Source organism: Mytilus edulis, chromosome 14 (assembly GCF_963676685.1).
Source record: "Mytilus edulis chromosome 14, xbMytEdul2.2, whole genome shotgun sequence".
NCBI lineage: Eukaryota > Metazoa > Mollusca > Bivalvia > Mytilida > Mytilidae > Mytilus > Mytilus edulis.
The window spans coordinates 26,866,325-26,883,252 of NC_092357.1; the positions used below are offsets into that span (position 1 = coordinate 26,866,325).

The 16,928-nt window shown below is 32.3% G+C and overlaps 1 protein-coding gene across 1 annotated transcript; it reads left to right on the forward strand.

Moving 5' to 3' along the window:
* The first annotated feature begins 2,465 nt into the window (after positions 1 to 2,465).
* Positions 2,466 to 16,382, forward strand: LOC139503011 (brevican core protein-like). Its single transcript, XM_071292680.1, has 8 exons — positions 2,466 to 2,533; positions 5,653 to 5,720; positions 6,192 to 6,320; positions 8,516 to 8,686; positions 10,335 to 10,423; positions 10,895 to 11,003; positions 13,603 to 13,831; positions 16,243 to 16,382. Exons 2-8 carry the CDS (start codon positions 5,657 to 5,659, stop codon positions 16,250 to 16,252), a joined length of 801 nt encoding a protein of 266 aa, XP_071148781.1. The 5' UTR covers positions 2,466 to 2,533; positions 5,653 to 5,656; the 3' UTR covers positions 16,253 to 16,382.
* The last annotated feature ends 546 nt before the right edge of the window (positions 16,383 to 16,928 follow it).

Genomic DNA, 16,928 nt, shown 5'->3' on the forward strand with positions numbered 1-16,928 from the left:
AACATTTATTACTGTTAATGTTTGTGAGTCAGTGTTTGACCTTATGCCCAGAGTCCCATATAGCCACTTGTTTGTTTTTACCAATAACCATGAGGAATTGTCTAACATTTATTACTGTTAATGTTTGTGAGTCAGTGTATGAACTTATGCCCAGAGTCCCATATAGCCACTTGTTTGTTTTTACCAATAACCATGAGGAATTGTCTGAACATTTATTACTGTTAATGTTTGTGGGTCAGTGTATGACCTTATGCCCAGAGTCCCATATAGCCACTTGTTTGTTTTTACCAATAACCATGAGGAATTGTCTAACATTTATTACTGTTAATGTTTGTGAGTCAGTGTATGAACTTATGCCCAGAGTCCCATATAGCCACTTGTTTATTTTTACCAATACCAATGAGGAATTGTCTAACATTTATTACTGTAAATGTTTGTGAGTCAGTGTTTGACTTTATTCACAGAGTCCCATATAGCCACTTGTTTGTTTATACCAATAACCATGAGGAATTGTCTAACATTTATTACTGTTAATGTTTTTGAGTCAGTGTATGAACTTATGCCCAGAGTGCCATATAGCCACTTGTTTGTTTTTACCAATAACAATGTGGAAATGTTCAGCATTTATTACTGTTAATGTTTGTGAGTCAGTGTATGACCTTATGCCCAGAGTGCCATATAGCCACTTGTTTGATTTTACCAATAAAGATGAGGAATTGTTCAGCATTTATTACTGTTAATGTTTGTCCGTCAGTGTTTGACCTTATTCACAGAGTCCCATATCTATAGGCACTTGTTTGTTGATAGCAATAACTATTTGCCACTGATTATTAAGCAACCAACAATCAATTAAACTTAAGGTTAACAGGGGTAATGCCATCATCAGTGTTTAAATACCTGTAACTCAACGTTTAACGCTAAAGTCTATTTTTTATTTGCAATATAATGTTTTGTCAAATGCTAAAATTTTATCTTTGTGTACATGTTTGCTAAAATTTTATCAATTTTCTGCAAAGCTAAAACTTTATCTTTCTGGATGCTTAAATTTTAGCTTTTGGTCTGAAAAAGAACCAGCTAAAATTTTAGCTCTCCTTTATATTACTTATTGATTTAAGCTAAACTTTTATGTTATTATACTTTTATTGCTTCAGGACTGATGAAGATTGTACAGCAGAATAAAAATGATTGCTCATTTGGGATTATCTCTTGTCCTTGATATATAGTTAAACAAGTGCAGAGATATTTTTGCCTGAGCTTTTGTTCTTTTTCATCAATGTTCAGAAAGAAGAAATAGAGACAAATGATAGAAGAATAAAGAAAAATTTGGTAAGTTTTTAAATATTGATAAAGTTATAACATTTTGAGGTAAAATTTTAGTTTTTTGCAATATTCTTTAAAAAATCTACTCTTGAGAAAATGAGACAGTCTCAAAATTTAAAATCCTCCCTTTGTTGTGGTAATATTTGCTGTTGTGGTTATAACTGATGTGGTGGCAATAACTGATGTGGTGGCAATGACTGATGTGGTGGCATTAATGGCTGTTGTGGTGGCATTAATGCCTGTTGTGGTGGCATTAATGGCTGTTGTGGTGGTATTAATGGCTGTTGTGGTGGTATTAACGGCTGTTGTGGAATGGCTATATTTTGTCTTACAATTTCAGCTCTCTTTGGGCGAAGCCTTCTGTTTACCGGTAGCTGTATCTGATTTTCCCTACGTACAGTACGGTTTGGCAGCACCCTCTCCCCTTTTCCTCTCGGCATACTGGCGTAAACAAATAATTACAATGTTAGTCAATGCATTAGTAAAATAGTGATAAATCATGTAAATTAACAACGCGTCATCACTTGTACGGTTCAATGTTTACGATTATAAAGATTAGATGGTGTAATCGGGAGTTCATTTTGACGAAGTTGAACTCTGGCTGTATAAAGAACATCACACTCTTCGTCTAGACAATACAGTGGATCTAATTTTGATACCAATATTTTTAGAATGAACTTGAGAAGTTCATCATTTACGGGTTTGACTGGCTCTTTTTTTCCTGTACTGTTTCTGTGTAGTGTTTTATAGACTGTCGTTTTATTTTATCATAATGTTACTAGCTTTTATTATTTTCCTTTTTTATCCACTTTGATCTCATTATGATGAAATTCAAATCACCAGTACATGGAAAGAATGAACTTTAGTTGAAGCAAGTATAAATGGTTAACATTTACCGTCAGATTCTAGCAAAATGAATACGATAATCTCCATCCACGTCATAATTGTTAAAAAATGAATGTCCTTTTTTCCACAACAAAAAAATTAAACAGAAATATTATATTAAATGACAAAACTGAAACAGATTGTGTTGACGGAAACATATGTCTATACTATTGTTGATTTAATGCGTTATGTAGGTAATTATTCAAAAAAGAAGGTGTGTAATTAGACAGCAGTTGCGTGTTGCAATTTAAGATCAATTTCTTATCGATTACAGTAACTGTGATTTGCTTTCAGTTACAGATTTACTTCTTGACCAAGGAACACACAGGTTTGTACAATTTGGTCAAACTTTCAGTATTCTAAGTGTTCTTCATGTACACGCACATTTTGTTTTAGTTATTTCGTTAAGGGAAATAGTGTAGAATGTCATTGGATATATATGAAGTATTTTCTGTAGATATATGAACACAGAAATTTTAGTGTTGCTTGCAATATTTAACCGAAAAAATAAATAATTTATCGCACCCATTTCAACACCATCGTCTAGTTATTATCCAATTTATTCGTTTTTGTTTCAGTTAGTTTTAGGGTCGTGTGAAATAGACCACGATTTTTGTACATTTATTAAACTTGCGATTAGGTCAATTTTCTGCTATTTCATTATTTAATAGTTTTTCACATGACTTACCATCTTAGTATGAATATATTGCATGTTTAATCAAAGTAAAGGGGCACAATGTCCTTGTATTAAACCCTAGGAAATCAGTGTGTAATAATGGCCGGGTTTTAAGACAAATGGTCCAAATTTAAAAAAAAAAATTAAATGAGAAAAATGTGTTATTAATTTTTTGTAAAATCACTAACTCTACATTATAACTGTGATTTAATGATGGACAATAACATAGAATCTCAATAAATCACTAAATCGTATACAAATTTTCTGTTCGGTATATAAACGTTCTACTACAACATCCCAGTGTTAAATTATATATTATTGAATCCTTTATAAAACAGTCTTTAGAACTTAGTATAGGGGACTCATAATAGTTTTAACTTCATGCTTCTTTTAAATTCAATTTCACTAAAAATAAATTAAAGTCAATCACGGAATTTAAAACACTAGTGGACGGCAGTGATGTAGCAGAAAAATTCTATATATATATTCTTTAAATTTAAAGTCACTAAAAATAAATTAACGAAACTACCTATTATTCTGTTTATCGGTAATTATGACGTCACACAATGTATTACCTTATATTGTCAGTGAAACATCCAGTACGTTGATACTCGATAATATAAGGCAGTAAGATCAAAGGAAAAATATACGAATTACCGATAAAATCCAAATATTACATGCTTATTCCACTTGGTAAACATCACCATGATACAATTCTCTATATATCTATACTTAGCGAAGACTCCGGGATGTAAATACTTGAAAAGTTTAACTCCCACGTAAATCCACATGTATCGTAACCTGTGCAAACGCTTGTCGATTTCGGTATGTTTAAAAATACAATTAAAAAATCCCTTCAGAACCTTTATACTTATCATAAGTTTGCATCAACAAATTTTGGACAGTTCTAATTGTACGTTTAGAAGTTTTTATCTTAAAAGAGGGACGGAATATACCAGATGGAAAGTCAAACTCACAAATCGAAAATAAACTGACAACCCCTGGCTAAAAATGAAAGAAGTCAAACAGGCAAACAATAGAACAAATGACAGATCATAGAAAACTAAAGAACAAGCAACACGAACCCCACCAAAAACTAGAGGTGATCTCAGATGCTCCGGAAGGGTAAACCGATTCTGCTCCACATGTGGCATCCGTCGTGTTGCTTATATGATAACAAATCCGGTAAATAGTCTTATTCGGTATGTCACATTCATGAAAGGGAAGGGAATTGTAGTTTCGACATACGGAACATATCCGATATCATATGTGAAACGGTTATTCCATAACGGTCAAACAACTCGTGGTAGCTCCGTAAAATTTACGACGGGATGATTTCAACTTCACAATTTGGAACTCTTGGTTTAAAAGCTTCATTATGAGCAGCAACCCTCTATCAAGAAAATTATGATAGGAAATGCAAGCACGGGAATATCGTATCAATTAGGAGATATAATCCCCGTATGCAGATACTGCTTGAATGTTGCTACTTAGAAATGAAAGTTCACAATTGAAAAGCTGAAATCATCTCTTGTGTCGTAAAGTGTTGTTTTTAACCGACACTCATTGTCAATTTCTAGATGTAAGTCAAGATATGAGGCGGACTCAGCTGTATCTGTTGTATCCGTTATCTCTAGTTCGGTGGGATAGATGCGTTCAACTTAGTCACCAAATGTTGAATTATTTAGTAAAAGAACGTCATCTATATAGCGGGAAGTAAAGTAAAAGGATATTGATAACTTCTTATCTTTCTTTCAAAGAAGTTCCTGTATGAAGGAAATGCCATATTATGGAATTTTTTTAATGCAATACTTTACATGTTTTTTTGTGAGATATCTTGTTTATAATTTATCTGTATAAACTCAAACAGTGATTCTACAATTAGCGAAAAATGAACTGAATTAGGTTTTTTTTATGATAGAAGTAACTTACAGAATGGAAACAAATTACGAACTTATTGGCAATACATGTACAAATAAAGTTCGTCTGCAATTTTCTAAATTTCGCGACGTGCAATGGTCCTATTTAGCTCCGGTTCACTTACACTTTTGGGTGAGACAAGAAGATACTCCATTGAACAGAGAATATGTGTATTGTGCAAATCGAATCGCGCTGAAACAGAAACACACTTTCTGATGGATTGCTCATTGTATGACGATCTTATATACTTTTTTTTTTTACGGAATGCTATAAACTAATTGAAGTATATTAATATCTGCCTTCTGATAACTGATCAGTGCAAATGAACATGTAAATAACCGAAAGTCTTCCTCGAAAAGGCTGTGAAATATTTTCGTCTCAAGACTTAAAACTTTTTATTCTATGATTTAAAAAAACAAGATATTACAAATGTTTTATGCGTAACGAAACGTCTAACGTTTAGTAACTTATAGGCGTAAGAAAATTGAAACCGGAAGTGAACGTCCTGTAGTCACCCATTGGACAATATGTTTGGTTCCGTATTGGCCCTGTTCGAAAAGCAATATTTACTCTTGATTTATATCGGCAGTGGGACATCATCTGTATTGCACAGGCTGATTTATCCATTTTTGCTCAAATCATTTAATAACACATGTTTAATGAATACTTTAAATGTCATTCTTCATATTAAATAAATACTAAATGTTATATTTCATGTTTTAAATACATACTTTAAATATGAAATACTTCATAAAATATGATTAATGCAAATATCATATATATTTCATGAAATATGAATAATACACATATCATATATATTTCATGAAATATGAATAATGTAAATGTTTCAGCACCATGTTTAACTGTTGGTACGTGATTGTTATTGCCCTCAGCATATACCATGAGACGAATGCAGAAAGTAAGCTTTCATTTTATATACATGGCTAAACTGTAATACAGGATAACAAAAAATAATAATAACCAAAATATATTTAAATTTTTATTAGTGCATTGTTCATTATGGTAAACATATCGCTCGAACACAATGCAGATGGTTAAAGTACAATCATGAATGCAAAGAATTTCATTAGCAAATTTGTCAACCTAAATGTATTTCACTTATTGTTCATTTAAATGCAATGAAGTTATATTATCTTGATCTAAAACATACAATGTATTAACTCTATTGCTATAGACTGAAAAAATAATCAATTTTTTCTCTCTTTCTTTTAAAAAATCATTTTGAATTTCAAAATCAATTTTGGAAACAATTGTCTTTATCCTTTATCTTTTTCACCTTTTATCTGTTCATAATACATAATTTACTGTTTGAAATTGAAAAATCACATGATGTAGAGATATTCTAAAATATGATTTCTTCATTTTTAAGAGTTAACTCGTCAATGTATGGCCTCACAGGGGAGATGCGCCCTAACACAACATTCCAATTGTGAAAGTAGTTTTGGTCCAGGATGGACAAAAAAAGGCAGTTGTTGCCGAAGGAGACCGTGTTGCGTGTGTAAGTATACAATCATGCAGGTCCTTGTAAACTAACATTTATTTGCAGTTAATGGCGTTTATATTAGCTAGATTATTCAGATAGTGACCTTAGCTACAATTAGCAGAAGCATATTTTTTCGTACTTCAACATCTCGTCGTCGAATGTATTGATTTTACTTATTCTGTAAAGATAATATTATTAGTAAAATAGTGTGTTTGTGACCTAACATGATATATACGGGGTCAGTAAATTCCATATGGGGTAAGAGTATATTAGGTCACTAGAACATTTTAACGAATTCATATTACCGACATCTTTTTTTGTCGAATTTAGACTAGAGTTGTCTCATTTGCTATGATAACAAATCTTCTTATTTCTATATTAAAGTGTTCAGGCCTCACGGCCATAAAACTTTCGAGCATGATTTTTGTTCTCAGACTCAAAAATCAACCAATCAAATTGCTGGATTTCATATTTCGAGCACGATTTTTGTGCTCAGAGCACTGCGCAAAGTTATATGCCTCCAAGGCCAGGTGTTCAATATTAAGAACCTTCTTCAATTGGTCTGCACTAAACAATAATGCAAACAATAACTATGTATAATCAACAACCTTCATATAACAATATTAAACAGAACTTTCAATACTTTTAAATTTTCTAACAGTGCCAAAGTCGTAAATCCACTACTATCCGTGTCTTGAATTAAGCCCCGCCTCCCTACTAACCTAATATTGAATATACGCGGTCACCACGCGGACGCTTTAAATTAATCATATTCCTAGAAATGTATAGAGGTAAGATAAGTATATATATATATATATATATACATATATATGGTGTGTTTAATAACCTTAAATTCCTCAGATTGTTGGTGTGTTTAATAACCTTAAATTCCTCTGACTGTTGGTGTGTTTAATCCGTAAGAAACTCTATTTGGTATGCAGATCGCAGAGAGAGTACAAGTTGTGACATTCCCGGTTTGATTTTATGTACAAGACTGTCTTAGACTTGAATTAAACATATCATACGGTTACAATGTTCTAATAAATTGTATAATTGTATTATACTAAACTTCTAACGGGAGGGATTATGCTTGATATTCATATGATGAGGAAACAATATTTCAATTAGTTAAATTCAGATCTTGAGACGGCATGCCAGTAACTGCTAATAGTCCTTTGTTAATCTATGTATCATTATCATTTTGCTTAGTTTCTATTGTTCATTTTTCTGAACTATCGAACTCGAACTTCTTCTTAACTGAATTTTAATGTGCGTATTGCTGTGTTTTTATTGTTATACATTAGCTAGAGGAATGAATGAGTATAAGGTTGATATAACACAAAACATATTCAACACCGCTGCATGTTTGCTCCTGTCCAAAGTCGGGAGATTCTGGCCTTTGTTAGTCTTGTATGTTTTTTTTAACTCAAGTTATTTATATAGTTCGGAGTTAAGTATTACGTTAATTATCACTGAACTAGTACACAGTTTTGTTTAGGGTCCCGCTGAAGCACGCCTCGGGCTGCGGAATTTATTGTATGGCTGTATTGAAAATACATTTGTAGTCCCTAGCTGTCTTCAGCTCTTTGGTCGGGTTGTTATCTCTCTGACACATTCCCCAGTTTCATTCCCAGTTTTATTTCATAATCTTGAGATTTATTTCTAGTTCAGTGTAAACATATACAATTGATATCTAATGTTATCTTAGACACATTCCGAATTTTATTTGATAATCTTGAGATCTTTCTTTTCTAGTTCGGTGTGAAGATATTCAATCTATTCAACGTTAAATGAATCCTGGCCTCACTGTCAAAATGAAAGCAATTTCTAACAAAAACCCTACAAAACTCTCAAAGAGCATTCTGTTATGCTTGACACATCTTTTGGCCAAATAATCGAAAACAAATGTTAGGATTAAAAACTTTCGGAAAATTAACAAATACATTTTTTATTCAAATCAAATAAAATACTTGTCATTATCTTAAAGTTCCAGGATAGTAATGGATTCATTTTCTACTATGACACATCATAGAACAATTTATATGTTAAAACCTTACAATAATAGTATTCAATCAACAGACGTAACGCACATATGTCTCTCGTAGATTTTTCTTTTTAAAATTTGTTAAAAAATTAATTAAACAGTTTAGTTGTATTGTTTGTTCTTTAGTTTGTTGGTAATAACTTGAAAACTGCAGATATTCTTTTAGTTCAGTGTGCAGATATTCCAACCGACAGTTTAATCAATGGTACTGTCACTGTAACGGAAAGAAATGTTGGCTCAATGGCAAATTTTACATGTGACGCAGACCTTTCACTGGTTGGAAGAAAATCGATATCGTGCACAACATCAGGCTGGAATGGAAATATTCCACAATGTAGTAAGAACACTAACATATTTTACCTTTGATTGTTTGTTATACATGTAACAATGATATTTCAATGTCTAACTATCTGAACAACACATAAGGCAAATGTAATGTAATCTAATAGTTATAATCATAACACAAGATCATATTTTGACGTAAGTGGAGATATACGCTTCTTAAGCAGAATATGATGATCACTAAAAGAGACACACGTTGACAAAATACAGTAATGACAAAATATACACTACTATTTGCACATAATCAGGATGATATGGTATATGTCCAGATGATCAATGCACATAAAGGCAACAGTACTATACCGCTGCTTAAAAGTCGATAAATCGGTTAAAAAAAACCAAATCCGGATACCAAACTGAAACGGAGGGAACACATCAACCATGAGGAGAAAACAAAGAAATAACAGAACACTGAAATGTAACCAAAACAAACCACAATGCAACATATATAGAAACAAACTCTGAGATAACAACTACAATATTCAAAAACACTTTTTTTTTTACTAAATGTTGGCTTCGTATATAAAATAGCTGAAACAATATTAAGAACAGTAAATACTATATAACTTTGATGAATCCTGGCATCACTGTCAAAATAAAAGAACACGCTAATGCGAAACCTCAAAACGCTGAGCGAAGGTTCATTCTTATATGCTTTATGTGATAGATAATGCATATTTTAAGGTTTTAATTGTCGTAATACACACCGAGGGGTTTCAGGATTGATCAAATTCCTTCTTTGGGTAATTATGACACCCCAAGGTGTGTTCTACGACAAGAAAAAACATTTAAATATTATCTGACTTATATACCGTCAAACATATTTTTTATTATAAAGATTTGAAAAGTTGAGCATCCTATTTTACCGACCACACTAAAGTGGGATATTCCTTTCTAATGCGTTCAGGTTTTAATACGCCCTACGGCTCATTCAGAATAAGAAATAAAACTTATTAATTAATCTAGATATAAACCATAGAAATTATTATCTATACACAATACAAATATTACTCTAACTGCACGAAGTAAGACACAAATGGTCACAGTATGATGTCGTATTCAGTGTGAATTTATAAGATTTCAAAATTTTACACCTAAATATGTCTCTCCCCCCCCCCCCAAAGTGTAATGAAAGGTTTACATTAAAATTCATCTCACGTATATATTAATGTCCTTGCATTAACAAAAATCCTATAAAACACTAAACACAGTAATTTATTATTTTCCACTATAAAAACTTGCAGAGCAATGCATATTAAAAATTGTCGTTGATCAACAGATTGAAAAATATGTAGTAGTTTCGAAACAAAAATATTATTAGCTCTTGTAACACTATATACATCCATCGAGTTGCATAAGTTAAATATGATAAGTAAAACCAATGGTTATTTTAGATTTGTATTAGCTTATGTCCATGTTGATATTTGTTTGCTGTACATCTAGCAGGATACAAATAATATAATATTTAATAACAGAAAAAATGTGTCTGCTTGTCCCAATTAAAATCTATCAGTTGATTATTTTCGTAAAAAATAACAGAAGAAAATAAACTTTAAACTCGAACATCTTTTAATACACTGTAATGGATTACAGTTGACAGAAAAAGTTTAATAAAACATGTACTGCTGTTTTGATAATTTTAGTAAAAATAGTATGTCCTGAGACGGTAGCCTTCTTCCGTGGTTCAAAGTACATATTCAAATGTAATGTAGGAAATTGGTTTACTTCTGAGGTATGGAATATAACATTTCTATATATAATTTGATATTTTGCAACAAAAATATGCTTTTTCAAAATTATAACTGGATAGCTTTTTAAGTAAGATATTATTAATTTATGAATATATGAATTTGTATTATTATAAAAACTAGAAACTCAAAATCAAGGAGAAAAAAGAGTGCGACGAACGGACAACAAATCAACATGAAAAATATGTTTATTAATGTTTGTTTACTCTTTACCAGAGGTATATGTACAGTGAAATCTTTCTGGTATAACAGTAATGAAATACAATTACCTTAGCTGTACATGGAAACCCTTACTGAATGTTTGATTCCGAAATGCACTTCAGTTTCGTACCTGTTTATTCCTTTTAACGATTTCGATTCATTGACGAGTCTTTTTGAATGGATGCTCGCCTTGTGTAAACAATGATGAACATGGTATGTTTGATGAACTTTTTAACTGATATTCATTGTTGTAGGATAAATGCAATGCCAGTGGTGGACAATTGACCAGTATTGAAACTGGTGACGAAAACACGTTTTTAGTAGATGTAATTACATTGATAATGAACATACAGAGATTAAGAGGTGGGCAAATTAGCAATTGTTTCAAGTTTCTCGATTCATTTCGCATCAATCAAAAAGGTTTCACAGATAACAGAGAAATCAACCGATTTCTATAATACAACGTTCTATACATATTTAAAACAACCTAAGACTATTATTATGTATGGTTATATGGGCGCTGATCGTGCGCGCATTTGTATATCTGAACAATATGAAATGGAGTTAATGGCTCATACTAGATCTTTTCATGTCACTACATAGTTTATTTGATATGCCCTTCTGAAAACGTTTTGAATTAAAGTGTTCAAAGTATTAGCATGTCGATTTTTTGTAAGATATTTGAATTTTTTAATTTGTACTTAACTTGCTTTTATATCTAATTATATAATATCTACTTAAATGCACATTTGAATTATATTTCATGTTCAGCTCATAATGATTCAATATGACATGTATAGCATTAAACAACCCAGACTACAATAAAAGTATTTGACTCTGTCTTTTAAGGTTTATTTAAAATGTAGATATTATCTAAGAAAGTTATGATTTGAAACAAATCTTAAAATTCAATTTGATTTAATGCAGACATTTTATGAGTTTATTTACAATTTATTTGGGTCTATGTTACAACTGGTGGAGTTTTTATTTCCGAGAGTATCCCCAGCTCAGTAGTCAGCACTTCTGTGTTGATATGGATTATTGTTGATATGGTCATAATTACAAATTAACTGTTTACAAAAACTTTGCATTTTTTAAACATTTGTTAAATATTTATATATATATGTAATTAGAACTTTAGTTGACTTTTTTAGCATTTTTCTTTTTCGAGCGTCACCGATGAGGCTTTTGTAGACGAAATGCACGTCTGGTGCAAATAAAAAAAAATCAATCCTGATATCTATAATTAGTTTATTTATAACAAAATAACGATAGCTATCATGTTATAGAACTCCCCAAAGTTTTACAATGTTGAGAAAAGTTGTCGTCGTGTTTCATTCCGTAATATTCTATATGTGCCTGTCGTCCCAATGTAGGACCTTATAGTTTAGTGGTAGTTATATGTGATTTACGTAAACAGTTATTTGTGACCTTCTGCTGTTGTTTTTCCTATGGCTGGGTTGTTGTCACTTTGACACATTCCCCATTTCCACTCTCAATTTTATCAAAGGTACCAGGATTATAATTTAATACGCAAGACGCGCGTTTCGTCTACATAATGCGGGGTTCACACATTGCCGATTATTCCTCCCGTTTGAGATCAGACAGCGATACGACACGAAAAGTGAAAAAGTCGGATTAGTATCCTCAATTATCTGGAATGTCCTATTATTGTCTGAACGCAGTCGTTTTAGTTCGTAACAGATTCCTACTGGTCCGAATAGTTCGGCAAAGCACCCCGACAGTTAGGTGCGTCCCGTAACATTCGGGGAAACTCAGCCGATTTTGTCTAGTCGGATTACAATCGTGCCTATGTCGTGAGAGATTCTGCAGTATCGGATCGAATTCCTAACAATGTTCTGTGTATTCGGGACGGTGTCCTGTGGAACGGGAATGATCTGGAGAAATTTGTCATTGCTGTTTTCCGGCCGATTAAGTCCAGATTGCATTCAGATCTTGTCGATTGCGAACCGTTTTTGCCGAAACCGTTCCGAAACAGTCCCGTTATTAATTCTAAATTCGTCAATGATACCCACGTCAGAGTCCCGACAATTACAAAATACAATACGACTGAGACCAGACAAAGGCGTTTGCAGTGCGATAGAGCGGACCGTGATAGGATTACGTTCCGACAGTACCTGATCATCCCGATTATGCCGACAGTTTTCGAACAGATAACTTCCGTCAGCGTCGGTTCACTGTCTTGTCACTATCTGATCTTTGTCGGATTACATTCGGTAGAATCGGGACGCAGTCGTGACAGACTCGGTCGAATTTTACCTGGCGAAAGATACAAATCGGATTAGAAGCGGATTTAAAACGGGATTATCGGGATAAATTCGCTTGGAAACGGTTGAATATCGACGCTTCCTGAACAATATCTGATTGTTGTCGTGATCAAATATTTTTTTTTACAAATTTTAATTAAAGTTTGAATTTCCATCCACGATTCATAGGATCTTGATCAGACTTTTAATAAATTTTAATCGGGAATGGTCCTGTCAAGGACGGCAGTAAAAATCGTAAATGTGTGACCCCAGCTTAAGACACATTAGTGACGCTCAGATCAAAATAGGTATATAGCCAAACAAGTACAAACTTTTAAGTTGAATAGCATTGAGGACCAAAAATTCAAAAAAGTGCCAAATACGGTTAAAGTTATACATTGCTAGGTAACAGAATCTTTAGTTTTTTCGAAAAAATCAAAGTTTTGTAACAGGAAATTTATAAAAAATGATCATATAATTGATATTCATGTCAACACCGAAGTGCTGACTACTGGGCTGGTGATATATATTTATGACTTTGCATTCATAACACATACTATATTCTTAATGAATTTTTTTTTGTTAATGTTTTTTGAAAGAAATTCATGCAGTTTGAAAATCTTATTGTCAGTCCCTTTTTTATTTTGCATTTCATGACAACAATGTTACTTATAATGTTGATATCATTATTTTAGGATATTTCTGGATTGGCCTTACAGACAATAACGATGAAATGTCATATAAGTGGTTGTCTGGTGAACCACTTAACTACAAAAACTGGTATCAAGGACAACCGCAGCAACCAGATCATTTAAATTATCGGGGTTCGACAGGTGCACACTGTGGTATGATACATCACGACTATTCTTTAAACTGGGGTGACGAACGTTGTAGTCAAAACGTATATTCCGTTTGTGAAATTCGGTAAGTTGAATTGAACCCCCATTTACATTGGATGAAAAATGAAAATTTAAATATGAAAAAAACATATTATACAGCTACTTCCTTCTGACAATAAAAGGGAAAAAGGAAATAAGAACATTTCAATTGTTTTACCAAGTCAGGAATATGACAGTTGTTGTCCATTCGTTTGATGCGTTTTATCATTCGATTATGTCATTTGATCAGGGACTTTCCGTGTTGCATTTTCCATAGAGTTCAGTATTTTTTTGTTATTTAACTATATTTTGTAAAGTATCGAATGGTAAAAGATTTTAACGTTTTGTTGGAATAATAAAGAGTAAATTAACTGATCATAGATACCAGAATTGAAATTTTGTATTTGCGCTTAGTGTGCTTTGTCTGTATGGCTTTTGTGTTCCTTTGTTTTTTATACAGGTTTGGATTTTGAGAAAATGCTGACTGTTTTATCATTATTTGTGACAGTTGTACCTTTTGTGTCTGTTTGTTTTGTGTTCACATCGTTGTCAATATGGTTCGACTGTGATGTGTGTAAGAGGTTTGGCTAGCTATAATCAGGTTTAATTCATAAGAAAATGCATATACCTAGTCAGGAATATAACAGTTGTTATACATTCGTTTGTTGTGTTTGAGTTTTTGATTTTGCCATTTGATGAGGGAATTCCTGATTTGAAGTTTCCTCAGAGTTGAGTAATTTGGGGATTTTAATTTTCACCCTGTTGACAGATGATATCACTCTCTTTGCACCTAAGTTAAGTATGTTAACCACAATAAATAAAGAAGATGTGGTTTGATTGCCACAAATCCCCACAAGACACCAAAGGAAACATATATTTACAACTATAGGTCACCGTTTGGTCTTCACCAATGAAAGAATCCAATACTGCACAGTCAGCTATAACAGGCCCAGAAATGTCAAATGTAAAACAATTCAAAAGAGAAAATTGATTGTCTAATTTATGAATTAAATAAACGAAAAACCAATATATATCACATAAATAAACAATAGCCACTGAATTACACGCTCCTGACATGGGACATGCACATACATACAGAATGAGGCGGGGTAAAACATGTAACCGGGATTCCAACCCTCCCCTAACCTGGAACATTAGTGTAACATTACACCATCAGAACGGACGATACCCGCGGGGACTGATAGTCCACCAGCAGAGGAATCGACCCAGTGGTGTAAAATATGGAAAACAAAACGTTTAATAATTATTAATTATCCATAAGTAGTAGTAATGAGAAATGCTATCGACCTATAGCTGACTGTTAAAGCGTATTTTTGTTTTTATCTAAATACGGAAACTAGAAAACAGATTCCTACTTGCGATCATAGATATATAAATAATATGTGTTCAATATACTGATTGGCAGATTATTGTTAAAAAAAAACAATGTGTCTAAAACCACCCTTTATTGAGCAATTTATTTATTCATCTCTATCCATACAGTATAAATATCATTATTATTGTTATCATTATCTATTACTTTTAAAAATACAACATTTTTGAGATAATCGTATATTACTAGCTATATCATGATTTTTTTTAATTTGATATTAATACAAACAGTGTACTATGTTTACGAATAAATATCACAGGTATTTCATCATAAAAAACCAAGTAATTGCTTAACAACCATGTTTAGTTATCTCTGTTTACGACTGACACAATAATGACAATTTTTTTTAAATATTTTTCATTGTTATGAAACGAAGTTGTCTGTGCCATATAGTTTAACCCTTGTCCGTCATTCCGCAACAAACCATTAGGTTTTTTTTTCTAAATGCCTTCAGATATTGGGCTGATTTTTGGATTGTGTTTTAACCATGATGAGTTACAGATCGAGTTTAAGTTTCGTTCTGCTCCGCTAATTTTTGCAGAATTTACGGGCTTTGGATTCTGATAAATTGTTGAAAAACACAGTTATACGGACTTTTTTTTTAAATGCTTTCAGATATAGGGGTGATTTTTGGTATGTGAGTTCACCATGATGAGTTACATATCAAGTTTAATGGTCGTTTCGCTCTGTGAATTTTTGCCAAAATTAAGGGTTTACAACTTCGAAATTGTTGAAAATCACAGTTATAAGGACTTTTTGTCTAAAGCCCTCCAGATTTTCAGCTGATTTTTGATATGTGAGACTACTGTAATGAGTGTGTCCACATGTGTTATTGAAATTGCAGATGGGACCATTTGTGTCGCTATGATTCATCTATCTATCTATGTTTCTTATATCAGGTTGTTCATGTAGTGATGATTAATTGTCTTAAGATAGAAGCAGGTAGAAACGATACAGCATTACACATGTTACATTTATCATAAACAATTTCATATCTAAAAAAGGGTTTTCTACCTTAAAATAAGTAATTATTTCATATCTAATTATAATTCTGCCTTTTGTAGATTGACCTAATATCTGTCAGTTTGAGAGAACCATATGCATTATCTGAGGACGACATGCTATGTGCCAATTTGGGAGTCAAATATGAATTATCTGAGGACGATATGTTATTTGCATTTGTAATAAAATATTGAGAGATCTATTTCATCACCTTGCAATTATACATAAATAAGTAATTGTCCGTATGTTGTGCTGTTACACCATTGTCCCATGGTACCGGAAACCATCTTTAAAACAACTGCTTTTATATGTGCAAGAACCAAGACATGAGCCTTTCAAATCAGTTGTTGCCGTTTGTTGCTTCATATCATATTTGGATTCCTTTTGTTGTTTCGAAAATCAGTCAGGCCGTTACTTTTCCTGTTTTAATGTGGATTCATGGTATACCGCCATTTTGGATTGTACAATCACAGTACAAAATCGGTCTAGTTATTTGACTAAATCTACAAATTTGGAGACAGATTTGCAATTTAATGGTTAGACTGTTTATTTATACGAAGACAACTTGTTAATTTATTGTTTTATTTAAAACATTTTAACAAATATCAAATATTTTGGTTTTTAAAATCATTGTTTTCAAATGAGACATTTAAGGGAAGATAACTCTTTCAGTACAAAATTTACGCTGGGCTAATAGGGATTTTTTTTTATTTTTACTTGTAGCAGGAAACAAGTTCGGTGACACTAT